Source organism: Salmo salar, chromosome 05 (genome assembly GCF_965601325.2).
Source record: "Salmo salar chromosome 05, fSalSal1, whole genome shotgun sequence".
NCBI lineage: Eukaryota > Metazoa > Chordata > Actinopteri > Salmoniformes > Salmonidae > Salmo > Salmo salar.
In genome coordinates, this window is record NC_138295.1 from 18,556,226 (window position 1) to 18,582,708 (window position 26,483).

General features: G+C 45.9%; 3 protein-coding genes across 4 annotated transcripts; 1 reads left to right on the plus strand and 2 right to left on the minus strand.

Annotated features, from left to right (window-relative positions):
- The first annotated feature begins 1,816 nt into the window (after positions 1-1,816).
- On the plus strand, positions 1,817-11,394 carry LOC106604401 (uncharacterized). Of its 2 annotated transcripts, none has more exons than XM_014198986.3 (5): positions 1,817-1,917; positions 6,784-7,194; positions 9,270-9,505; positions 9,850-10,075; positions 10,320-11,394. In XM_014198986.3, exons 2-5 carry the CDS (start codon positions 7,014-7,016, stop codon positions 10,469-10,471), a joined length of 795 nt encoding a protein of 264 aa, XP_014054461.1. In that variant the 5' UTR covers positions 1,817-1,917; positions 6,784-7,013; the 3' UTR covers positions 10,472-11,394. The 2 variants fall into 2 exon arrangements, with proteins under 2 accessions (XP_014054461.1, XP_082831212.1); XM_082975086.1 differs by lacking the exon at positions 1,817-1,917 and adding an exon at positions 5,901-6,051.
- A 2,364-nt stretch (positions 11,395-13,758) lies between these two features.
- LOC106604414 (uncharacterized) lies at positions 13,759-16,578 on the minus strand. The gene is made up of 3 exons (XM_014199011.3): positions 16,317-16,578; positions 14,643-15,575; positions 13,759-14,272 (listed from the first exon to the last, which is right to left on the minus strand). Exons 2-3 carry the CDS (start codon positions 15,441-15,443, stop codon positions 14,228-14,230), a joined length of 846 nt encoding a protein of 281 aa, XP_014054486.1. The 5' UTR covers positions 15,444-15,575; positions 16,317-16,578; the 3' UTR covers positions 13,759-14,227.
- Positions 16,579-17,352: 774 nt separating this feature from the next.
- Positions 17,353-25,970, minus strand: zgc:110843 (CDGSH iron-sulfur domain-containing protein). The gene is made up of 3 exons (XM_014198987.3): positions 25,758-25,970; positions 18,253-18,449; positions 17,353-17,978 (listed from the first exon to the last, which is right to left on the minus strand). The coding sequence occupies exons 1-3, from the start codon at positions 25,849-25,851 to the stop codon at positions 17,889-17,891; spliced, it is 381 nt and encodes a 126-aa protein (XP_014054462.1). The 5' UTR covers positions 25,852-25,970; the 3' UTR covers positions 17,353-17,888.
- Positions 25,971-26,483: the final 513 nt, after the last annotated feature.

Genomic DNA, 26,483 nt, shown 5'->3' on the forward strand with positions numbered 1-26,483 from the left:
CACACACCACACCACACACCACAACACACACCACACACCACACACCACAACACACACCACAACACACCACACACCACACACCACACCACACACCACAACACACACCACACACCACACACCACAACAAACCACACCACACACCACACCACACACCACACACCACACACCACACCACACACCACACCACACACGACACCTCACATCACAATACACACCACACACCACACACCACACACCACACCACACACCACACACCCCACACCACACACCACACCACACAACACACCACACACCACACACAACACACCACACAACACACCACACAACACAACACACCACATAACACACCACAACACACACCACAACACACCACACACCATAGTGGAAGTGGTGTAGTGAAGGGTAAATGCAAGCAAACCCACTTTACCCACTTTTCTTTGCTCAGCAGTTTGCACAGCTTTTGTGGAAAAATGGATAGAAAGTATATTTTTTCACAGCGACCAGCGATCAGAGTTTACCCACCAACTTTTTGTTCCGTGAATGTGATTTCGTTACAATCCTTAATCACTGTATAATTACTGTATTTATATGACAAGGAATCAAACGGTTACAGGAAAACGTGGAAGACATTTCCAGGCAAGGAAATGTACTTGGTAGTGAGTGGCCGAGTGTACACAAATAGGTGTGTCGAAACACACACTCATGTGCTCAATCACAACCTTAGACACAGTAAGACTCACTTCTACATATCTTTATCTGATAGCCCTGGAAAAAGTCCCAACCTGTTCTGGCTGGTTTATGACTAATGTGTTTTGCGTTTCCCCAAAAACTCCCTCGTGTTGCTGTTGCAGGTCTGTGATTTCCCTGAGACTACCTTGACCTAGCTGACCTGACTCGACCAAAACAGGGAAAGGACCTTGAGCTTGCTATGGGCTACAATGTAAATGTACTGTAAGTGACTGAAATTCCTCCAAACAGCTAAATATTTTCTGTTTCCTTTTCCTGCTTCTATTCATCAAGACTCACACCCAACATTTATTGACATGCTCTAAATACCCCAAACTAACATACATTTACAGCACATCGTTATTGTTGTATACTGTAAATGTTCTGACTGTGTTCATGTTTTGCTTTAACAGTGTATTGACTTTAAGCCATGAGGCGGCACCAGGAACCAAACATCACAACACAAAGGCTTTCATTACCAGATACTTATCAGTCATGGCTGGGCTCAGCCACCTGACGATGACTACTTATGTGATCATGTTTATTAATGACCTGTTAACAGTAAGTTATTATACTTCTTCCTGCCTGTAAGAGTTCCTGTTATTTCCACCTCAAAGAGGGAGGAGAGAAAGAGGGCGAGAGAGAGAGAGAGAGAGAGAGAGAGAGAGAGAGAGAGAGAGACATATATAGACATAATATGACATTTCAAATGTCTTAATTCTTTTGGAACTTTTGTGAGTGTAATGTTTACTGTTAATTTTGTATTGTTTATTTCACTTTTGTTTATTATATATTTCCCTTGCTTTGGCAATGTAAACATATGTTTCCCATGCCAATAAAGCCCCTTAAATTGAATTGAAATTGAATTGAAATTAAGAGAAAGAGAGAGAGAGAGAGGGAGAGAGCGCAAGAGAGAATGAGAGAGAGAGAGAGGGAGAGAGAGGGAGAGAGGGAGGGAGAGAAAGAGAGAGAGAGAGAGAGAGGGAGAGAGAGAGAGAGAGAGAGAGAGAGAGAGAGAGAGGGAATTTTATGATGTCACTGCAGCCCACTCATATCCAGTATAAAAGCTGTACAGACTACTCTACCGGTCTCATACAGACTCAGACACACACACACGTCACCCAGATACAGTCAGTCACAGTGTAACACACACGGACCGAGGTCGCAAATGCTACAGGCTGAGCAGTCACAGTAAGTAAAGTATACTGGGTTTCTCAGGGGTTTCTCAGGGGTTTCTCAGGGGTTTCTCAGGGGGTTCTCAGGGGGTTCTCAGGGGGTTCTCAGACTTTTCTCAGGGGTTTCTCAGGGTTTTCTCAGGGGGTTCTCAGGGGGTTCTCAGGGGGTTCTCAGGGGTTTCTCAGGGGGTTCTCAGACTTTTCTCAGGGGTTTCTCAGGGTTTTCTCAGGGGGTTCTCAGGGCGTTCTCAGGGGTTTCTCAGGGGGTTCTCAGACTTTTCTCAGGGGTTTCTCAGGGTTTTCTCAGGGGGTTCTCAGGGGGTTCTCAGGGGTTTCTCAGGGGGTTCTCAGACTTTTCTCAGGGGTTTCTCAGGGTTTTCTCAGGGGTTTCTCAGGGTTTTCTCAGGGGTTTCTCAGGGGTTTCTCAGGGGTTTCTCAGGGGTTTCTCAGGGGGTTCTCAGGGGGTTCTCAGGGGGTTCTCAGACTTTTCTCAGGGGTTTCTCAGGGTTTTCTCAGGGGGTTCTCAGGGGGTTCTCAGGGGGTTCTCAGGGGTTTCTCAGGGGGTTCTCAGACTTTTCTCAGGGGTTTCTCAGGGTTTTCTCAGGGGGTTCTCAGGGGGTTCTCAGGGGTTTCTCAGGGGGTTCTCAGACTTTTCTCAGGGGTTTCTCAGGGTTTTCTCAGGGGGTTCTCAGGGGGTTCTCAGGGGTTTCTCAGGGGGTTCTCAGACTTTTCTTAGGGGTTTCTCAGGGTTTTCTCAGGGGTTTCTCAGGGTTTTCTCAGGGGTTTCTCAGGGTTTTCTCAGGGGGTTCTCAGGGGGTTCTCAGGGGTTTCTCAGGGGGTTCTCAGACTTTTCTCAGGGGTTTCTCAGGGTTTTCTCAGGGGTTTCTCAGGGTTTTCTCAGGGGGTTCTCAGGGGGTTCTCAGGGGGTTCTCAGGGGGTTCTCAGACTTTTCTCAGGGGTTTCTCAGGGTTTTCTCAGGGGGTTCTCAGGGGGTTCTCAGGGGGTTCTCAGGGGTTTCTCAGGGGGTTCTCAGACTTTTCTCAGGGGTTTCTCAGGGTTTTCTCAGGGGGTTCTCAGGGGGTTCTCAGGGGTTTCTCAGGGGGTTCTCAGACTTTTCTCAGGGGTTTCTCAGGGTTTTCTCAGGGGGTTCTCAGGGGGTTCTCAGGGGTTTCTCAGGGGGTTCTCAGACTTTTCTCAGGGGTTTCTCAGGGTTTTCTCAGGGGTTTCTCAGGGTTTTCTCAGGAGGTTCTCAGGGGGTTCTCAGGGGGTTCTCAGGGGTTTCTCAGGGGGTTCTCAGACTTTTCTCAGGGGTTTCTCAGGGTTTTCTCAGGGGGTTCTCAGGGGGTTCTCAGGGGTTTCTCAGGGGGTTCTCAGACTTTTCTCAGGGGTTTCTCAGGGTTTTCTCAGGGGTTTCTCAGGGTTTTCTCAGGGGGTTCTCAGGGGGTTCTCAGGGGGTTCTCAGGGGGTTCTCAGGGGTTTCTCCACTCTACTTGCTTTTCCTCACCATTCTCTCGCTTTTGTTTCTCTCTTATTTTCTTGTTCTTGTCTGAGTTCATCCGACTCTCACCACCCCTCTCTGTCAGTTTCAGTAAAACAGGCTCTGTTTGAAAACTCCACTAAACACTTTTTAAACGTCTCCCTTAGTATGCGACACACATCCTCTTTCTCTCTCTATTCTGTCTTTTTTGCCCCTGTTCTTTCTTTCTATGTGAACAGTGACTATGGTAAATCCTAAATGTATTTACATGCTGGCATAGATTCAAGACTGCCTGCTTTGTGTGTCTGTGTGTCTTACTGCCGTGGCCACTGTGTTACAAGCATCTGTTCCTGTTAGTCTCTAGTTACACTGGTGCATGTCTTTATGTTGTGTATCAATGTTGTTATAATGTTGTTATAATGATGTTAGAATAGCTGTGTCTGTACCAGAGTTCGATTCCTGCAGTGCTTTACCTGTTGAAAATAGTAGGGTTATTCCATATATTTGCTGATAGAAAGTGTTGTTGTAACTGTTTTCTCTCCATTGATGTCCTGTGACTGTACAATTATGTGGTTGTTGGTGGTGTTGGTGGTATGGCCCTCTGTGTTGTTATATAAGAGGAGAACTATTGATTATTATCTCATTCACCTGCTGATAATGTTCTAAAAACAGTATGCGTGTTTATCTGAGCGTAAGTAGGGTGACCATGAGCCTTACGAGGGGGGTAACATAGTTTTGGTTATCTCTTTGTCTCTTCTGTTTTAGTCATGAGATGATAGCTGGTTATCTCCCTGTCTCTTCTGTTTTGGTCATGAGAGATAGCTGGTTATCTCCGTGTCTCTTCTGTTTTGGTCATGAGAGATAGCTATCCTCGTTGCAGTCTCTTCCACCCCTTTTCTCTCTCTGTTTCTGTGTTTATCTCTGTTTGTCACGGGCGTCGTAAGGAGTGGACCAAAATGCAGCGGGTATATTGATCATCTTTTTTACTTTATTAAAGAGAAGAACACTTAAACAAAACAAATGACGAAAACAGTCCAGTAAGGTGCACAGACTATACCGGAAACAACCACCCACAAACACAAGTGAAAAACAAACACACTTAAATATGGCCTCCAATTAGAGACAACGACAACCAACGACAACCTGCCACGCCCTGACCAAACTACAATAACAAATAACCCCTTTTACTGGTCAGGACGTGACAGTACACCCCCCCCCCCCCCCCCCCAAAGGTGCAGACCCCGAATGCACCTCAAAACAAAAACACCCACAAAAATTAACCCTAAACTTAAAGGGAGGGAAGGGAGGGTGGCCAGCGTCAACGATGGCTCCCGTGCTACACCCCCCCCAATCCTCCAACTACGGAGGTGGCTCTGGCTCCGGCCTTAGTCCCCATTCTAACCTGCCCACCCCCGCTGAAGGCTCAGGGCTGTAGACCACTGCTGAAGGCTCTGGGCTGAGGTGCGTCTCTGCAGGCTCCGGACTGTGGGCCGTCTCTGCAGGCTCCGGACTGTGGGCCGTCTCTGCAGGCTCCGGACTGTGGGCCGTCTCTGCAGGCTCCGGACTGTGGGCCGTCTCTGCAGGCTCCGGACTGTGGGCCGTCTCTGCAGGATCCGGACTGTAGGCCGTCTCTGCAGGCTCCGGACTGTAGGCCGTCTCTGCAGGCTCCGGACTGAGACTGCGCACTGAAGGCCTGATGCGTGGGGCTGGCTTTGGAGGCGCCAGACTATTGACACGCACCTCAGGGCTAGTGCGAGGAGCAGGAACAGAACGTACTGGACTGGGCAGGCGCACTAGAGACCTGATGCGTGGGGCTGGCTTTGGGGGCACCAGACTAATGACACGCACCTCAGGGCTAGTGCGAGGAGCAGGAACAGGATGTACTGGACTGGGCAGGCGCACTAGAGGCCTGATGCGTGGGGCTGGCTTTGGAGGTGCCAGAACAGTAACACGCACCACAGGGCTAGTGCGAGGAGCAGGAACAGGATACACTGGGTCTTGAAGACGCACTGGAGGTCTGGAGCACACAGCCTGCACAACCCTTCCTGGCTGAGTTGTCACTGTAGCCCTGCACGGGCGGAGTGCTGGCACAGGGCGAACTGGGCTGTGCTGAGGAATGATGGCTGCCGTGCGTAGAGCAGGCACAGGGTATCCTGGGCCTAGGAGACGCACTGGTGGCCAGATATGCTGAGCAGGCATACTCCTTCCTGGCTGGATGCCCACTCTAGCACGGCACTTGCGGGGGGCTGGTATCAACCACACCGGACTGTGAGTGCGGGTGGGCGAGACCGTGCGCACTTCCGCATAGCACGGTGCTTTCCACACCAAACGCTCCCCATAATAAGCACGAGGAGTTGGCTCAGGTCTATTGCCTGACTTACCCCAACTCCCCGTGTGCCCCCCCAAAAAATGTTTTGGGGGGCTGCCTCCTCACCTCCTGAAATGGAGGATATAATGCCTCATACCGCCGTCATTCTGCCTTTGCTTCCTCCAGCTCCTCCTTCGGTCGCCGGTACTCCCCAGCCTGGCTCCAGGGTCCCTTTCCATCGAGGATCTCCTCCCATGTCCATGACTCCAAGTAGCTCTCCTTCTGCTCCTTCCTCCGCTGCTTGGTCCTTCTTTGGTGGGTGGTTCTGTCACGGGCGTCGTAAGGAGTGGACCAAAATGCAGCGGGTATATTGATCATCTTCTTTATTTTATTAAAGAAAAAACACTTAAGCAAAACAAATGACGAAAACAGTCCAGTAAGGTGCACAGACTATACCGGAAACAACCACCCACAAACACAAGTGAAAAACAAACACACTTAAATATGGCCTCCAATTAGATTCAACGACAACCAGCTGCCTCTAATTGGAGGTCATTGAAAAAACACAACATAGAAATAGAAAACTAGAATAAACATAGAAATAGAAAATATAGAACATAAATCAAAAACCTCGAAACACACAAAACAAACACCCCCTGCCACGCCCTGACCAAACTACAATAACAAATAACCCCTTTTACTGGTCAGGACGAGACACTGTTTCTCTTCCCCTATCTCTAAAAAATGATAAACAGTGCAAGCTTTCCCTCGTTTTCTCCCTCCTCTCTCTAAATCCCAAAATGGAAATAAAGCTAAGGTTCTGCGTGTGTCTCTCTCTGCCATTCTCTCTCTGTTTACATAAAAAATCGTTCTACCACCCAGCTGGGTTGGTCTCAGGTCTCTGTTTACCTTTGAATGTTTGAAAGTAGTAGGGCAGCTCTCTGTGTGGGGGGTAGTAGAGGGAGTGGACACACATTTACTCACACACAGAACCAGACACACACACACACACCTACAATTGTGTTGGTGGACAGCCAAAGAGGGAAAGGCTGAGGAGAAAGGCTTTAATCACATATATATGCTCTCTCCTGCTCTAGAATACCAGCAAGGAATCATTGACCATCCACCCTCCCAGCAGAAGTCATATAACATAACGGAGGGAACGTCTAAGAAGTTAAAAGAGAACTCTTCAGCCTTTTGGAATTGAGACTGTACCAGATCCACCAGACGTTGGGATTTAAAGCCCTCTGTTGAACCAGGCCAGCACCAGCACTTTAGACAGTCCCAGCAGCACCAGAGAAAGGGAGTTCATCTTGGATCAGACAGTATGCTGGCTCAGATCCTACAGGAGATGTGGGTGGACCCAGAGGTTTTGGAGGCCCTGAGTGAAGACCAGAGGAGAATCTTGTTCCTGAAGATGAGAGAGGAGCAGGTCAGACGCTGGATAGAGAGGGAGGAGAAGGACGAGAGAGAGAGGAGAACCAGGGAACAACACAGGTCTAAAAAAGGTGCAGCACACACACACACACACACACACACACACACACACACACACACACACACACACACACACACACACACACACACACACACACACACACACACACACACACCGGCCCTTAATAATGAGCACAGAATGCAGAATAAATCCAGACCACGTACAGTACACTGGAGTATACCTCAGAACATGACCCTGGCGTCATAGTAACTGCATATGAGAAATGAGAGTGTATATTTCATAATTTATGTTTCCCTTTCCCTGGGCGGTCACACCCACCTGTACCCTCTTCTGCCTCCTATCCTCTCTCTGCCTGCACAGAATGTTCTGTCCACAGATTCAACACACCACAGGGCATACAGTATTGGCCAGGGAGAGAGGAAAACCCTTAAAATATAGAAAGAAAGAGAGAGAGGGAACAGGAGGGGGGGATTAAAGATGGAGACATGAGAGAGATGTGGAGGCAGGAGGTAGGGATGCAGGGAGGGAGAGAGAGAGGAGGAATGAGGGGAAAAGAGAGTGAGAAGAAGAAGAGAAAGTGGCAGAGAGAGAGAGAGAGAGAGAGAGAGAGAGAGAGAGAGAGGCACTGAGTAATTCAGCATGCTTGAGCACCCACCCCACTATTCTGGGAAAACAACCCTGAAACCACACTCTACAGAAAGAGGCCTTCAGCTCATTCCAAGTTCCACCACTCTCATGAACCCACGTCTCTCTCTTTCCCATTCTATTCCCTTCTCTCTCTATCTCTCTCTTTTACCCATTCTATCCCTCTCTTTCCCTGTCCATTTCTCTATCTGATGGGATATAGAATGTGACCTATCCTTTCCATTGGTTCTAATAGAACAGTGTGTATATATGAAATACCCAGCATCCTCTCCCTCTCCCCCACTCTATCGGATAGGATATAGAATGAGACCTATCCCCTCCAGTATATTGTACAAGCCAGCCCTCATATCAGAGCTCTATCGTCAGAAACACAGCTGCAGCGATTGATTCATTCCACATTCCTGCCTGCCTGCTTGCCCGGCAGATTGAATAGCAGTGAATAGAATTGAGTAAGCCCTGTGTTTGGTGTGGCTCGTTGCTTTGAACCCCGAATATCACGTTACCCCTTTGTCTTTCCAATCTGTGCTCTATGTATCACCTGGGTGAGTGTGTGTGTGATTCACCTTAGTAGCGGTAGGATAGGCCAGGTCATCTCTCATCTCTTAACACCGGGTGTCAAAATGAGCTGTAAAACTGCTGTGTTGAGCAACAAACACTACACTTCATCATTCCTCTCACAGGCCCTTTATTCTCCTCTCTCAGCCCCATGGCCCAGAAAGACTCTCCTTACATAAGATAGTATGTAGACAACACAGTACAACTCTTAAATGTCACACACACACACACACACACACACACACACACACACACACACACACACACACACACACACACACACACACACACACACACACACACACACACACACACACACACACACACACACACAGCCTGTGGCCCATCTTGTACACTTACAAAATGATTAACATATTTCCAGTATGATTTGCTGCAAGACCATTTCCTCACCTTTTGTTGCCATTTTGCTCTATATTACGTAGGCTTATCTTCACTTATCTGAATTAAAATGAATGAATTGAAATGGGTTCTTTTTTTACATTTAGGCTAGCAGCCTATTCATGTGTATCGTGTTCATATTACTGTAATGGTGACCTGGCTGTGACTAGAGATTAGAGGTTTATCCCACCAATTGTTAGCCAGCTAATTAACACAGATCTGTGGTCAGATCTAAGTGATTACTGTAAGGTGAAGACCATAGACTAGTGTGTCAGTAAGGCAGTGTTTGTGCAGAGCCAATAGACTGGACAATAGATCAAGCTAGGCTACTGCAGAGCAGACCTCAGTAATGTGTTTGTTCACTGATAAGACAACAGCACCATCTGCTGGGCTATAACGGAGTACTACAACCAAACTCCACCAATGAAGTCTGACGATGGGGATAGGTTTGAATAGTTAGCTGCTGTTGTATTATCTGTGCTAGTTACACAGTGTGATATTCTATGTGTTTCTTTGTCTCCTCAGGTCACAGTAAGAGCGTGCGCTGGCTGTTGGGTCGTGATGGGGATGTGAGTGTGAGCGTGATCGGAGAGGTGGATGAATTTAGATCCTCCAAACTCCTCCAGACCCTTCATACCAACACCAGACTACAGAGCACAGAAATGAACACCCTAGTGGTTGATCTCCATACTGTGTCTCTACTGACAGACAGAGAGAACCACCAAACCAGCTCACAATCAGCCACACTGATGCAACTCAGCGTAAGGGTTTGTTTCCAAGTGTGTGTGTGTGTGTGTGTGTGATGTATGTGTGTGTATGTGTGTGTGTGGTGTGTGTGTGTGTGTGTGTGTGTGTGTGTGTGTGTGTGTGTGTGTGTGTGTGTGTGTGTGTGTGTGTGTGTGTGTGTGATGTATGTGTGAGTGTGTGTGTGTGTGTGTGTGTGTGTGTGTGTGTGTGTGTGTGTGTGTGTGTGTGTGTGTGTGTGTGTGTGTGTGATGTGTGTGATGTGTATGCTTATGAGGCACATAAAGAGAGGGCAAGAGGGAGAGAAAGATGTCATTTCTACCATACAGGATGTAGCTCAACAGTCTTCTTCTACTTCCAGGTTGACTCAGACGGCTCTAAGGACTCTGAGGAGGACCAGGACTCAGTCAGTGCTGAGGACGACCCAAAGGACCCCGGGGAGGACAGCAGCGACAATGAGTCAGGCAACAGCACAGACGACCTAAAGGACTGGGGCCTCTGCTACAGAACCCACCACAGCAACATCAGCCTGTCTCTCCAACCCCAGCTGTCAGTCACAGAGAAGGCCCGCCCACACGGCAGAGGAGGTGAGAGAGAAAGAGAATCAAATCAAATCAAAATGTATTGGTCACATACACATGGTTAGCAGATGTTAATGCGAGTGTAGCAAAATGCTTGTGCTTCTAGTTCCGACTATGCAGAGAGTGTGTTTTTGTGTGTGCATACGTACACGCGCATGTTTCTCTGGAATGACATGTCTACTCTACACTCGATACAAGTTCCTTGACTTAACAGATATTTCTACAATCCTTTCCCTCTCTATCTCTCTAGTGGTGGTCAGTCATGAGGAGGAGAGCCCAGCGTTTGGTGGTCGGGTGGCCCAGCTCAGGAGAACGTTTGCCACATCCTCTCCCATTGCCAAGCCCCCTGTGCCCACCAAACCTTCACACCTGCAGCTGGTGCCCAGGTCCTCTCTGAGGTAACACCAGGGTCACCCACGCTCAACCAATCACACAGAAGAGGTACTGCCCACCTGAAGAGCTCATTTGAATACCAGGTAAAAGTGACCTACGGACAGACACTCACCTGAGGAACGGTACAGAGAAATAGGAGCTACAAGCTTAGCCGAGTTAAAGGTGGACATGCACAGCTGAGAGGGAGGAATGCTTGACACTGGTACTCTGGTGAAGTGCCCCCCTCTTTGAAGGTTTGTGGAGACTGTGTGGTAGTTATACAGTTCCACCTCTCCTTGAACTTAAATACACAAGAGGTTTGGACATGGTTAATACAAGAGCTATTTCTACATAGTTACATGGAAGTTTGTATCTGATTTGTAAATGGGGTGGAGGAAAAGATTTTGCTTTACATTTCTAATCATGAATTATGCATCATTTATTTTAATTTTGCTGTCTCTCCTATGTTTGGGCCATAGGTCAAACCATCCTGGTATGTTTGGGCTATAGGTCAAACCATCCTGGTATGTTTGGGCCATAGGTCAAACCATCCTGGTATGTTTGGGCTATAGGTCAAACCATCCTGGTATGTTTGGGCTATAGGTCAAACCATCCTGGTATGTTTGGGCTATAGGTCAAACCATCCTGGTATGTTTGGGCTATAGGTCAAACCATCCTGGTATGTTTGGGCTATAGGTCAAACCATCCTGGTATGTTTGGGCTATAGGTCAAACCATCCTGGTATGTTTTTAGTTACCTGATCTTTTGCTTTATTAATTGTGTTCATTATCTAACAGTCTAACCTCGTAGGCTTTCTAGTCATATCCTGTTTTGTATATCTGCACTGTAACTACATTTGTTTGAGGAGACTATTTATATTTTGTGTGTGAAACATATATTTCTTTGACCTGTTGATCTCTAATTCAGCTAAATAAAAATGCTGAAGAAATGTGCATGTGTGTGGGTGTGGGTGTGCTTAGGCAAGAGAGAGAGAGAGAGAATTTAAAAAGAGAGAGAGAGAGAGGGAGAGAAGTAAGAAAGAGAGAGAATTAAGAAAGAGAGAGAGAGAGAGGGAGAATTTAGAAAGAGAGAAAGAGAATTTAGAAAGAGAGAGAGAGAGGGAGATAATTAAGAAAGAGAGAGAGAGAGAGGGAGAGAATTAAGAGAAGAGAGAGAGAGAGAGAGAGAGAGAGAAAGGGAGTCCTCTGTTGTATCATTTGTAGTGAGTGGTATCCATGGTGACCAGAGGTCGAGGACAACCAGACCTACCACTCACCCTACTCTGGGGTAGGATTACATCTAGATTTCACACACACACACACACACACACACACACACACACACACACACACACACACACACACACACACACACACACACACACACACACACACACACACACACACACACACACACACACACACACACACACACACACACACACACACACACACACTCACACACACACACAGGTCACACGTGTAGGTGGAATTAATTCAAAACTAGAATAATCCAAGATGGGTTACAGTCATTTTTCTGAAGCTCCTTAATAAAACAGTGAGAGGAGGGCTGCAGTAGTGTAGCATGCTGTGCTCTCCAGTGGTTGTTGTTTACATGGAACTCCATGCTCTGGTTCACTAGTGGAGTTCCCAGCAGCTGGTTAACAAAGGATCAAAAGGGGCTAGTGGTAACTTGATTAGCGAGTGGCGGCTGGAAGGCGACAGAAACAGGCGCTAAGATCAGACACACACACACACGCACACACGCACACACACACACACACACACACACACACACATGGTAGATGAATGTCAGGGTGGCTATATGCACACTCAGCATAACTCTATCTCTGCCAACTCAAAAAAGCCTGTCTCATGTCCCACCAGGAGAGATGAAAGTGTGTCTTTAGGATTCAGGAACGTTGACCTCTTCTTCTAAGACGCCCTGCTAGAGCTGCTGTAGTATGATCCAACCAGTGTAGCGTTACTGAGCCATGCAGCAGCTGGCTGCAGCAGCTAACATAGCTAGGTCCAACTGTGCTTTGAGAGGACAGACTCAGGGTCAGTCTGTATTCTCGACAACGCATCCATCTTTATCCCTCTCCTCCCTCTATATCGCTACCTCTCCATCTCTCTAGGTATCTGTCCGACCCCTTCCCTTTCTCTTTTTGTCTCTGCCTCTTCCCTCTTCCCCTACTATCTTCATCTCCTGCTGTCTCTCCATCTCCTTTCTCCCCTCCCCCTCTCCTCTCTCTCTCTCTCTCTCTCTCCCTCTCCCTCCTGCCATCTTGCAGGGCAGCAGAGCCAGACTCTGCAGGCGTTTGGTGAGGCTCCAGACCTCGCGGCCAGCGGGTGACACAGATTTCCGGGGGAAGGGGGATTAATCTCCAAATTACTGGAAAGGCACAAGGGGAATCTGGAGATTCAGGAATATAAAATCCTTTGTCCGCGAGAGAAAGAAATGCACGATAGGACATGTTTCTTATTCAGCGGAAAACTGTAACAGCGTGCCTGTCTGCTTTTTACCCTGAGTTGGCAGGACTTCTGTAGGACACACACACACACTGGTTCTCTGTGATCCCCTGACTGAAGGCACACAGGAAGTGCAACCATGGCCCAATTATAGCGTGACATCTCGCCTTTCCATTTCCATGGTTACGCTGTCCACCATCCCCCGGAGCGAACTGTGGAAGATTAAGGTCCTATCTTATCAGCCATCGTCGCGGCAACCTCCACCCCCCCCCCCCCCCCCCCCCCCCGGTCTGTGTGAGCTGGACTCTCTGTGCTTTTACCATGTTATTGAGGCCTTTATTGTGTGTGTGAGAATGAGTGTGCGTCTGCATACTACATGCTTGTGAATGAAATTGGAATTGAATCAGTGTGTGAACGGGAATGAGAGAGAGAGAGCGTGTGTGTGAACGGGAATGAGAGAGAGAGAGCGTGTGTGTGAACGGGAATGAGAGAGAGAGAGCGTGTGTGTGAATGTGTTGAGTGTGTGGTGAGTCATGTGTGCATGTGTTTGGTATGTGTACTTTTTTGGTCATATATGTGTGTGTGTGTGTGTGTCTGGAAGGTAGTGATAAGGCCATCATGCATGCCTCCCCCCAAGACACACACACACACACACACACACACACACACACACACACACACACACACACACACACACACACACACACACACACACACACACACACACACACACACACACACACACACACACACACACAAGCCTCACAGGAAATAGAGAGGGATCAGTCAGCCCCTGAAATACACAAAGAGACACTCTTGAAATACATACTCACCCCAACACACACATACTGTAGACAGGCAGTTTCCTTGTCTTTATTCAGAAGGCAGACCGTAGAGATGTAAGAACTGGACACTAATCATGACCTAAGTACATCTACTAGTCATTATTTTATTAACTATGACATGAATAGAAAAACAAACATAAACATCATATTATGACCAGTCTGTCCTTCTTGGTTTGGCTTATACGGAAACGTCCAGGTCAGAAGCTTCGATGACAGAATGTTCCAAAAATGGAATATAAAAAGGAATAACATTTTCTATTCATATACAATACTCTGTGCTTCATGTTTGCTCAACAATATCTAAATCCATTGGTATGACTTATCTTTTCTTCATTGGGTTTTCATCTTCATACTTCTGATTGTCGAAGGTTCTGTACTCTCCAAGCCAATCTAACAAGAACAGCTGAATTGACTTTCTTTGTAGGTCCAGAGTGCCAATGTTCATGATCACATTCCAAATAGACGGAATCCTATTGTAGCCATGGAAATGCTGCTCCTGATGGAAACACCATCTTCTATGAAAGGAGATGAAAGGGGTCAGAAAGCTGTGGTCCACTTAAAACACAAACACATGCATAAAGACTACTACTCCGCCAGAAAGTAACACATTAACATACACTACATGACCAAAAGTATGTGGACACCTGCTCGTCGAACATCTCACTTCAAAATCACACCTGTCAGCAACAGGTGTGGCTGAAATGGCCGAATCCAATAAATTGAAGGGGTGTCCACATACTTTTGTATATATGGTGTAATACAACTACAGCGGTATTACAGAGGTATATATTTTTTGGAGAGCAGTTGTCAGACCTCAGATAAAGTCAGACTGCCCTATTAATGCCCATTCTAAATAATAGTGTGTATTTATCCACTTCCTCTCACCTCGAACCCGGTGGCTGCCTTCTTCTTCAGCTGCTCACACTTCCTGTACTTGCAGATCTGGTGTCCAGTCTTGCGGTTGCGGCAGGCGCTGCACTCTTCACAGTTCCCTGTACGTCGACACGGCACACACTCCCCGCATCGCTTCCTCTTCCTTCTCCCAGCTCCCCCCCCGCCGCCAGGGGACGAGCTCTCGCCTCGCAACACCTCCACACCCTCCCCAATGCCAGCTATCCCCATTGACCCTCCACCACTAGTCAGGAACCCCCCTCCCCCTGCCATCAGAGCAAACAGGCCTGGGTTCAAGGGGAACCAGGAGCAGCCAAGCAGTGGGAGGAAGTCTGTCACACAACCCGTGCTGTCCCCTTCAGCCCCGGACCCACCCTCCATCTCCTCCCCTTCCACCCCAGCTTCCCCGGCCCCCAGCCCGCCTGGAGGGCCCTGGTCCCTGGGTGTGGGAGTCAGTGTCAAGGCCCCAGCCCTCATCAGCAGCTCTGCAGCATGTGCCAGGTGAAGACCACTGGGGGAGTCCCAGAGGTCTATGTTGGAGGAGTGGGCCCGGCGAGGCTTGGTCTGCCTGGGCTGGGTTGGCCTGTGCTGGGCTGCAGTGGGATGGAGGAGGCCCCTGACACCCATACTACTGGAGCTATGGCGGTGGGATAGTCTGTTAGTGTTGTTGAGATACTCAGAGAAGGAGCAGGGATGAGAGCGCTTCAGGCTTCGTCTTAGAGGCTCACTGAGGATCCTATTGGCTCTCTGCTGCTCTGGAGAGGAAGGGCCAGACATGTCCAGGGTATCTGACATACTGGGTGGGGGTGGGAGATGGCAGGGCAATGCCAAGGTTAGAGCGGTGACAGCAGTCCAGCTGTCAGTTAGCCAATCCCAACTCTCTGACAGCTGTTATATTCCCATGATCCTCTCTGCCACCTTTATACCCTGTGGAGATGAACAGAGGAAGATGGAGGAGAGAGAAGAGGGGGAAGGAGATATGGAGGGAGACAGGGAAAAAGAGACAAAGGAAGCGGAGAGGGGGAGAAAATAAGTAGATGTTATTAGAGAGGCATTGGTTGATGGTTGGTTTTATTTTTAGTGAAGGAGACAATAATGACATTGTAAGACACAGGCCTAAGTGTAATTAAGGGAATAATAGCCTATTTAATGTTTGAGTGAGCATGTAAAATGTGTCCAAAATATAGGCTACATCTGAGACTAAGAAACGAAATATTTTGAATAACGTGACGCTTTCTACATTTAAGTTAAGATAGACTGCGTGTGGTTGCACCTGAGTTCCAAGGTGGACAAATCTATGCAATAATGGAATACCACAAACAAATAGCCTATTGCGCATATGCGCCAGTCAAATTTGGAGCGCGCATTTCGATTTGACTACTGTAGTTGTGATGTGAGCCAGGCTCGAGAATATACAATATCTACCTCTGAATGCCATCGAGTTCGAAACTACCTTTTGTCTAGACTCTGTGACAGTGCAGGGAACGCGCGCGCACGAAACGATCGCAATAGATACATAAAATAAGCTATATTTCATCAATAAACGATAACGTGGGTGTTCGAGTGATGTAATTGATAGTACTGTAAAGGTATGAATAGGTCATAACTCTCTCTTCAATATATTATTCATATCACATTAACACATACTTTCGTAATACGTGCACCTACCAATGCAATGCGAGCTGACCGGAGCCCCAGTGTCCAGTGGTTTGTCCGTGGTGTCTTCCACGAATATTGGAATAAATAAAGGGAGATGGGAAAAAAAATAAGATATTGTTAACTATTAGACATATCCAAGATTTATCTGCAGTGATCACACAAGAAAACGAAGCCGTAAACCATTTGTCCAATTCGGTAGCTGCACAGGTCCTTCGCCTTTCCAGTCTCGCATTCCCACCTCCTCGTCCCCGCCACTCACAGAGTGGAACATGCAAACACACTTCATAGATTTGGGGGGCGTCACACAAAAAGCGAACTGGAGTCATGGTCATGAGACCGCAGAAAAATGACCCCTTGACCACAATAGCATATACCTGTGCTCATTTCATTTCTGTGCCACACAACATTTTACAAAACCATACAAAAAGACAGGTGACAAAGCCAAAGTCTTGAAATACAGGGGTAATTATCTTGGAAATAAAACAAATGATTGGAAAATGCTTTTTGAGACTGTTAAAGGAATCACTTTCTGGCATGAATGAGATTCATCAGACTGACATGTGAGTTATTGTATGTGTGTGTTCCTTCCTATGTCATGTGATGCTGGTCGAAGCCAGACTGGAACAGTGGATGTGCCATCAAGAGAGAAGGGCGAGGGTGTTGTGCCCCGTTTAGAGGTGCACTGCATCAGCCTCAACCTCAACCTCGTACTTCTCAGGGTACTAAACAGGGTAGTCCACTCCACCTCTTGTCGAGAGTCCTGCATGTTTGGCACACAGCCAGCTGTGGTGTGAGGCTGAGTGTGTGTGTGTGGCCGCCAGCCTAGGCAGCAGTAATATAGAGAGGGGGCTGCCAAATCGTAATCCTCACGCCTGCTAGTTGAGCGAGAGCAGCTCCCAGCGGCTAGAGAAAATATTGCCTTGTGTCGGTGGGTAAAATGGCATACATTGGCGCACATAAACGGCTTTGCAGTGAGACATAAAATCAGCACCACATCATGTCGGTCTTATACGTCTCAGGAAATGAATGACAGTAGACACACAAGTCTGACCACTTTAAGAAAACTTTTATTCACAATATACGGGTCAAAATACATCACCATCAAGTCAGTCATATTCACTAGAACATGCATCTCTTTTGGACATTAACAATATATATTCCTTAAGGTTGTACTTTGAACACGGGAATAGACAATAGTCTTAGAGGGGAAATGAAAGTGCCCTCTTGTGTCAGAGAATGTAGAAATAAAGGCTAGCACCTTCCCCACTCTCAGTCATGTATTATTCATCTCGTAGTTAAGACCATAAAGACCAATGGCTCAATAACATTAATTACACGAGCTTCTAAGCCACAAATCATATCATGTAACATTCCTTTGGGGTTTTGACTGTGGGTTGTATGAAGGCGGTCTGAGCAGGAGTGCTGCTCTACGTGGTTGGACCCTGCCATGATTCAGCTCATCTGTACGACCTCTGGATGGATATGGCAAGTGATGGTTTGACTCTGGTGTATGTGGCATGTGACTGAATGGTGTTGAATGATGATTTGATAGGAGGGGCGAGAAGGGGAAAGGGAGGTTGGCTAAGCATCTTTCTTCTTGATGATGAGGGGACCCACGTTGTCCCCAGTGATCTCGTTGTGCTTGGTATGGGAACCATCACAGTAGGGGAACTGTGGGGAAATTGAAAAAACTTCGATACCCAAAGGGGAAATTTACACAAAGAAGTAAATAACATAAGGTATAATCTCACCTGCCATCTCCTTAAAAATCCCATAACAAACTACACATCGCAAAACGGCCAAAGTAGCAAATTATAGTTGATCATGATAGTGAATCATTTGCCCTGAGACATGACTATAGACTGCTATGGCATCCAACTATGGCACCAGGGACCATAGGAGTCTACAGCCAAGTCTCAAGGCAAATAAAGGAAGAAGTGCCCACCTTCTTGGACCTCCAGCAGCGGCAGTAGACGGCCTTGCTGCCAATGTCTTCTATGTCGAAGCTGTGCACCACCTTGGCACTGTCCTTACACACACAGGTGTTGACCTGGCTTTTCTTACGCCCAGTGAAGTACCGGCTCACCAGGAAGCCACCTAGAGTAGCCGCCACAGCCACTGGCACTAGGACAGTCAGCTGGTCTGAAATTCAAGAACACATACAGGCATACATAAACAGAAAGAATGCACATGTATACTGTTAGCAGTTTTTGTAATTTTATCAGTAATTTACTGTATTAATCAACAGTATGAAACTGTTTAACAGAATGTAGTAGTTTACCATAGAATGCACAGTAAAATACCACATATTGTTTTACAGCACACTGTAAGACCTTTCTGTAATTTCAACAGTAACACACAGTAGAATGCACAGTGAAATACCATAAATGTGTTTTACAGTATTAATTATGGTGCATTGTGGGAAAATGTTTGTGGGCGGGGAAAGAGTCTCTGGCTCTGAAACGTATTTTAAGGCATGCCTTGTAAGAGCCTATATTTGTTGCACCTGTGAGTGAGACTGCAGTACCCCCACATAGTACAGTAATATACTGTATTTTAGGAATTCTACAAACCTTGTTCTAAAAATCTACAGTAACATAATGGCCATTTAGCAAATCTGACCATAATTCTATCCTCCTGATTCCTGCTTACAAGCAAAAACGAAAGCAGGAAGTACCAGTGACTCGCTCAATACAGAAGTGGTCAGATGATGCGGATGCTACGCTACAGGACTGTTTTGCTAGCACAGACTGGAATATGTTCCGGGATTCATCCAATGGCATTGAGGAGTATACCACCTCAATCACCGGCTTCATCAATAAGTGCATCAACGATGTCGTCCCCACAGTAACTGTACGTACATTTCCCAACAAGAAGCCATGGATTACAGGAGGCATCCGCACCGAGCTAATGGCTAGAGCTTCCGCTTTCAAGGAGTGGGACACTAATCTGGAAGCTTATAAGAAATCCCGCTATGCACTCAGACGAACCATCAAACAGGCAAAACATCAATACAGGACTAGATTGAATCATACAACACTGGCTCTGATGCTCGTCGGACGTGGCAGGGATTGGAAACTATTATGGACTACAAAGGGAAAACCAGCCGCGAGCTGCCCAGTGACGCGAGCCAACCAGACAAGCGAAATGCCTTTTATGCTCGCTTTGAGGCAAGAAACACTGAAGCATGCATGAGAGCACCAGCTGTTCCGGACGACTGTGTGATCACGCCCTCCGTAGCCGATGTGAGCAAGAGCCGCGGGGTCAGATGGATTACCAGGACGTGTACTCAAAGCATGCACGGACCAACTGGCAAGTGTCTTCACTGACATTTTCAACCTCTCCCTGTCCGAGTCTGTAATACCTACATGTTTCAAACAGACCACCATAGTCCCTGTACCCAAGATGGCGAAGGTGATTACCGCTACGGGGCGGTAAATGATTACCGCCCCGTAGCACTCACATCGGTAGCCATGAAGTGCTTTGAAAGGCTGGTCATGGCTCACATCAACACCATCATGCCAGAAACCCTAGATCCACTCCAAATCGCATACCGCCCCAACAGATCCACAGATGATGCAATCTCTATTGCACTCCCTACTGCCCTTTCCAACCTGGACAAAAGGAACACCTATGTGAGAATGCTGTTCATTGACTACAGTTCAGCGTTCAAAACCATATTCCCCACAAAGTTCATCACTAAGCTAAGGACCCTGGGACTAAACACCTCCCACTGAAACTGAATCCTGGACTTCCTGACGGGCCGCCCCCCAGGTGGTAAGGGTAGGCAGCAACACATTTGCCACACTGATCCTCAACACTGCGGCCCTTCAGGGGTGCGTGCTTAGTCCCATCCTGTACTCCCTGTTCACCCACGACTGTGTGGCCAAGCATGACTCCAACACCATCATTAAGTTTGCTGACGACAACGGTGGTCGGCCTGATCACCGACCACGATGAGACGGCCTATAGGGAGGAGGTCAGAAACCTGGCAGTGTGGTGCCAGGACAACAACCTCTCTCTCAATGTGAGCAAGACAAAGGAGCTGATCGTAAACTATAGGAAAAGGAGGGCCGAACAGGCCACCATTAACATTGACGGGACTAAAGTGGAGCAGGTCGAGAGTTTCAAGTTCTTTGGTGTGCATATGTGTTATTTCATAGTTTTGATGTCTTCACTATTATTCTACAATGTAGAAAATAGTAAAAAAATTAAAATCCTTGAATGAGTAGGTGTGTCCAAACTTTTTACGGGTATTGTATGGCGACACCTGCTCGTCGAACATCTCATTCCAAAATCATGGACATTAATATGGAGTTGGTCCCCACTTTGCTGCTATAACAGCCTCCACTCTTCTGGGAAGGCTTTCTATTAGATGTTGGAACATTGCTGCGGGGATTTCAAATCAAATCAAATCATATTTGTCACATGTGCCGAATACAACAGGTGTAGACCTTACAGTGAAATGCTTACTTACAAGCCCTTAACCAACAATGCCGTTTTAAGAAAACACCCCCAAAAAAGTAAGAGATAAGTATAACAAATAATTAAAGAGCAGCAGTAAATAATAATAGCGGGGCTATATACAGGGGGTACCGGTACAGAGTCAATGTGTGGGGGCACTGGTGTCGAGGTAATTGAGGTAATATGTACATGTAGGTAGAGTTAATAAAGTGACTATGCGTAGATAATAACAGAGAGTAGCAGCAGCAAAGAAGGGGGGGGGGGGGGGGGGGGGGGGGGGGCAATGCATATAGTCTGGATAGCCATTTAATTTTCTTCCATTCTGACACAAGAGCTTTAGTGAGGTCAGGCACTGATGTTGGGGCGATTAGGCCTGGCTCATAGTCAGTGTTCCCATTCATCCCAAAGGTGAGGTCAGGGTTGAGGTCAGGGCTCTGTGCAGGCCAGTCAAGTTCTTCCACACCGATCTCAATAAACCATTTATGTATGGACCTCGCTTTGTGCACGGTGGCATTGTCATGCTGAAATGGGAAAGGGCCTTCCCCAAACTGTTGCCACAAAGTTGGAAGCACAGAATCATCTAGAATGTCATTGTATGCTGTAGCGTTAAGATTTCCCTTCACTGGAACTAAGGGGCTTAGCCCGAACGATGAAAAACAGCCTCAGACCGTTATTCCCACAGAATGTTATATTTAGCACTATGCATTCAGGCAGGTAGTGTTCTCCTGGCACCTGCCAAACACGGATTCGTCCGTCGGACTGCCAGATGGGAAAGTGTAATTCATCACTCCAGAGAACGCGTTTCCACTGGTCCAGGCGGCGAGCTTAACACCACTCCAGCCGACGCTTGGCATTGCGCATGGTGAACTTAGGTTTGTGTGTGGCTGCTCGGCCATGGAAACCCATTTCTTGAAGCTCCTGACAAACAATTATTGTGTTGACGTTACTTCCAGAGGCAGTTTGGAACTCGGTATTGAGTGTTGTAACCAAGGAAAGACTACGCACTTCAGTACTCGGCAGTCCCGTTCTGTGAGCTTGTATAGCCTACCACTTCGCAGCTGAGCCGTTGTTGCTCCTAGATGTTTCCACTTCATAATAACAGCACTTACAGTTCACCGGGGCAGCTCTAGCAGGGCAGAAATTTGATGAACTGACTTTTTGGAAAGGTGGCATCCTGTGATGGTGCCACATTGAAAGTCACTGAGCTCTTCCGTAAGGCCATTCTACTGCCAATGTTTGTCTATGGAGATTGCATGGCTGTGTGCTCGATTTTATACACCTGTCAGCAATGGGTGTGGCTGAAATAGCCGAGTCCACTAATTTGTACATATTATATATATATATATATATATATATATTAATGTGTGCCTTAAGTGCCTTAAGTGGCTATATTTATTGCACCCATTAGTGAGAGTGCTGTACCAATTTAAGTGATATGTGGTAGTAGTTCCCTAACAATTAAATGTATATAGGGATCAAATCAGAGTGGTGTCATGTCTTTAACCTTTTAATGTTTTAATATTTACCCATGTCCATTTGATCTGTGTTGCCCCGTAATCATAGCCAGTTTGGAAGCCTTTGGTTAGGCCTCTAGAAGTGCAAGTGATGTAAAACACCTAGTTTTCATGAATATGCTGTTATATGCAAATACCTACAGCCAACCTGCTTGCTATAATCCCTTGTAATTAAAAAAGATATATATAACATTTCCTTGCAGTTTAAAATGAACTTTTACAGTGTTTCATTGCTCTGGCATCAAGTTACCGTGAACATTATTAACTACAACATTTTCAGTAACGGTTAAAGAAACCTTTTACTTGTAAATTAGATTACAGTAAAAATGTTGGTACCAAAAAATGTACTAGTGTGAAATGGATTACAGTAGCTGTACTGGACAATTGCTGCCAGTAAATTACTGTACATTTTACAGGAAATGTTTTACAATGTACAGACCAAAAGTCAGAAAATGCATATTTACTGTGAAACTTCAATTAATAGCCCAGGCTTTTATTTGCTGAAATTACTGAACACAACAGGCACTTATTAGAGAAAGGTTCTATTAAGTTTTCATGTACTGAATAAAAATCGAATGTATCCATCGCATTTTCAACTCTATGGATAGCGTTAAATAGCAAATGTCCCTACTCTGGTCATGGCACATGCACTCTAGCCAACAGCTTGCAGATACAGTGCAAGTAGTCTAGACTACATGATGAGATTATAGATAAGAGTGAGAATGTTTTTATTTGTCAAAACGGCAGTCAAGCATTGATCATCATGTCACCAGAATAAGACCCTGGAAATGTATTGGAAAGGAGCATCATCAAGCTCATACCATGCACTTTCACCACCCTGTGAAGTTCATCATAACTTATTTCATCTGGAGTGTAATTTAAACTGCATGGTTTCCCGAGTCGTAGTGGGAGGACCACACACCATGTCATCGCCTAACTTCAAGTTTACTTCGATATAAAGGTGTTTCCATCATCATTGCTTGCATAATTCATTTTAAAGACACAAATAGAACCCACCATGTCGAATGAACAAATGATCTGTCGGCATTTACATAATTGTACCAAAATTTCCTGTTTCCATCAGAGCGGTCATTTTTTTAATATGGTATGGCTTTACTCATAAAAACTGTTGATGGAAACGTGGTAACTGACAGAATAATTATTCTCCTCTTTGACTGTGCGTTTTCGTCAGTTCTGACTTTCGCCACTAGAGGGCGATCAGTCAATTTCTGGGGGTCTGTACTCCCAAAGTTGTTGACTGTTTTTGTGCCTGCGTGTTAGCTAGCAGTTCTCAGCTGTTACCAGCACTGAGGTAAAATAAGAACTTTAGACTGTGTCGAAGATTTTCGCCTGTTGTTTTCAAGGTAATTATCATGCTGAAACATGAGGTGGGCCAACATGGCAGATGAGGGGCACAACAATGGGCCTCAGGATCTCGTCTGGGTATCTCTGTGCATTCAAATTGCTGTAAATAAAATGCCATTGTATTTGTTGTCCGTAGCTTATGCCTGCCCATACCATAAACCCACCACCATTTTGGGCCACTCTGTTCACAACGTTGACATCAGCAAACCGCTTACCCACACGACGCCATACACGTGGTCTGTAGTTGTGAGCCCTGTTGGATGTACTGGCAAATTCTCTAAAATAACGTTGGAGGCGGGTTATGGTAGAGAAATTAACATTCAATTCTCTGGCAACAGCTCTGGTGGACATTCCTGCAGTCAGCATGCCAATTGCACGCTCCCTTAAAACTTGAGACATCTGTGCCATTGTGTTGTATCCACATTTTAGAGTGGCCTTTAATTGTCCCTGCACAAGGTGCACCTGTGTAATGATCATGCTGTTTAATCAGCTTCTTAATATGCCACACCTGACAGGGGGATGGATTATCTTGGCAAAGGGAAAATTCTCACTAACAGGGATGTAAACACATTTGAGCACAACATTTGAGAGAAATAAGCTTTTTGTGCATATGACATTTTGGGGGGATTTTTATTTCAGAAGAACACTTTACATCTTCCGTTTATATTTTTGTTCAGTGTAAAATGTTTATATCTTATGCTGTGAGTGATGGGGATCAAAAAATCGAGCAGTGGAAACCGTGCTTCTAGACAGGAACCCTAGTCCCTTGGTTAGCAGCCAATGCCTAGCAGTTCCTTACAGGCCTTACTGGCGATAAAAACGGATGATTGCCATAATTTTTTTAACAATTATTTAATGTAACAATTCAAACATTAAACCTCTTAAACAATTCATGGTAATTCATTATAACCTCGTAAATAATTTATTTAGACCCCACATTTATTTGAAACGTGTTTATTTGCTGAAATCAATGTGTGCATTTGCGCCACTGTTTGCAGAAATGAATGTGTTGCCTTGCCCGGCTATTAAAAGGGACAGGCAGCTATTTGAGACTGCGTTTAATTAAAGTTTTAAAGTATGCAGAAAGGATTTTCACCTTACAGAAGACCAGGTTTTCCTCTTTAACCTTGTAATAAAGGTCTATAAACAACACTATTACTCAAGTTCCGTTTTTTGAAACGCTATTATGGAAGCATACTAGACCTATAGGACAGGTCCGCGGTAAAAGGCCTATTCTCTGTGCTGTTTTTAATCCATGAATATATGCGCACGTAGGCTATTAGTGTATTACAACACAATTAATGTGGCTAGACTAAACGCCTCTTCTTATTTTAAGATGTGAAAAGATTAGCCTACTATGGTAGGTCTACATTGTCATGGCGATTAGAATGGACATCTTAGACATTGGTTTTAAACGTAACAATACTTCTCTAGCACGACCGACTGCCACAACTGCCCCAATTCATTGCCTGGCCCTTAGCCCCACATAACCCGCTATGAAATCTGATATCGCGGCACTGCTGGGCCAACATGCGTTCTGGAGCTCTGCGCACGCACGTAAACAGAGAAAGGCGATTTACTGGTTGGAATCGACAACTGTGCTATGGTCAACAAAATGGCAGATAGCATAGAGACACATTTATTTACATAAGTAGGCCTATGAAAACAATCGAGTTTGTCAAGGATTTGGAGAGCAAGAACTGTTGAGTACAAGCTACAGCGGCTTAGCTGCCGAAGTAATGGCCAAACACAAACCACCTGACACAGACTAGCGAGGTGCACTGGGCCGACTGGTGGTAAGGTTGTCCTAACCTGGTTACATTGATTGGTAAATGTCCACTGTCCTTCACTGTGGCTTCTCTCAAATGGTTGCTTTCAAGTATCAATGGGTGCAGTGGGCTAATGATTGTAGTTCAAACAAGGTAAATGTCCTTATATTTAGGCTACATAACTTGTGCTTACAGGGACTGGAGCTGTGCCTAAATATGGCGAGTGTTTTGAGTAGATCAACTGTTCATTATTAATAGACAGACTATTCACAGGGTGTATTCATAAAGTTCACTTAGGCAGCCGTTGACTTAGAGAACTATAAAAGCAATTGCTTTACCTTTAGATATCTGGAATCCATGACTGTCGATTACTACTGGGGTTGACATTGGCAACGATGGAATTGGAGGTAACGGTAAACCTTGGGTTGCCATCCTGTCGGTAGGTCGGTGTTATGTTTGGGTCTTGCGCACCAAGGTCAATAAGAATAAATCTGAACCCTGTCCTTTCTGACCGACTGTACCAGCCCAGACTGAACGACGTCATTGGTGTGATGACCAATAGGACCGGCCAATCAATCCCATTATCAAAATGGTTACAAGCAAACTGTAGGTCAGGGTTCGCCTACTGACCGCCCGCGGCCCATGTATTTTGGCCTCAACTTTTCTGAGCAAATAAACATATTTAATAATGTTCATTGTTGGACACAAAAAACGGTTAAACACGAGCAAATAAGCTACATGTGATTTTAATTTTGGAAATCTGTTCGACAGTATTCCCGTGCATAAGAGATATGTAATTGAATCCAAAATTGTTTGTCAAATATATCTGTATGCAGAATTTTTGGTTGTTGCTCGCGCTATATATATCGGTCCCCTAATGCAGCATTAGTAAAGGCCTACTTTTGTGATTGTTTTTATTTACTAAATATATTTTAGTGTTTACCAGCGTTTGTGACTGGAGCCTAACAATTATCTGTACAAAACAGTAATTTTGATAATATTTGTGGAATATAAAAATACTTGCTTGATATGCTTTCCAGTTTCTTGAAATACTTTGCAAATGC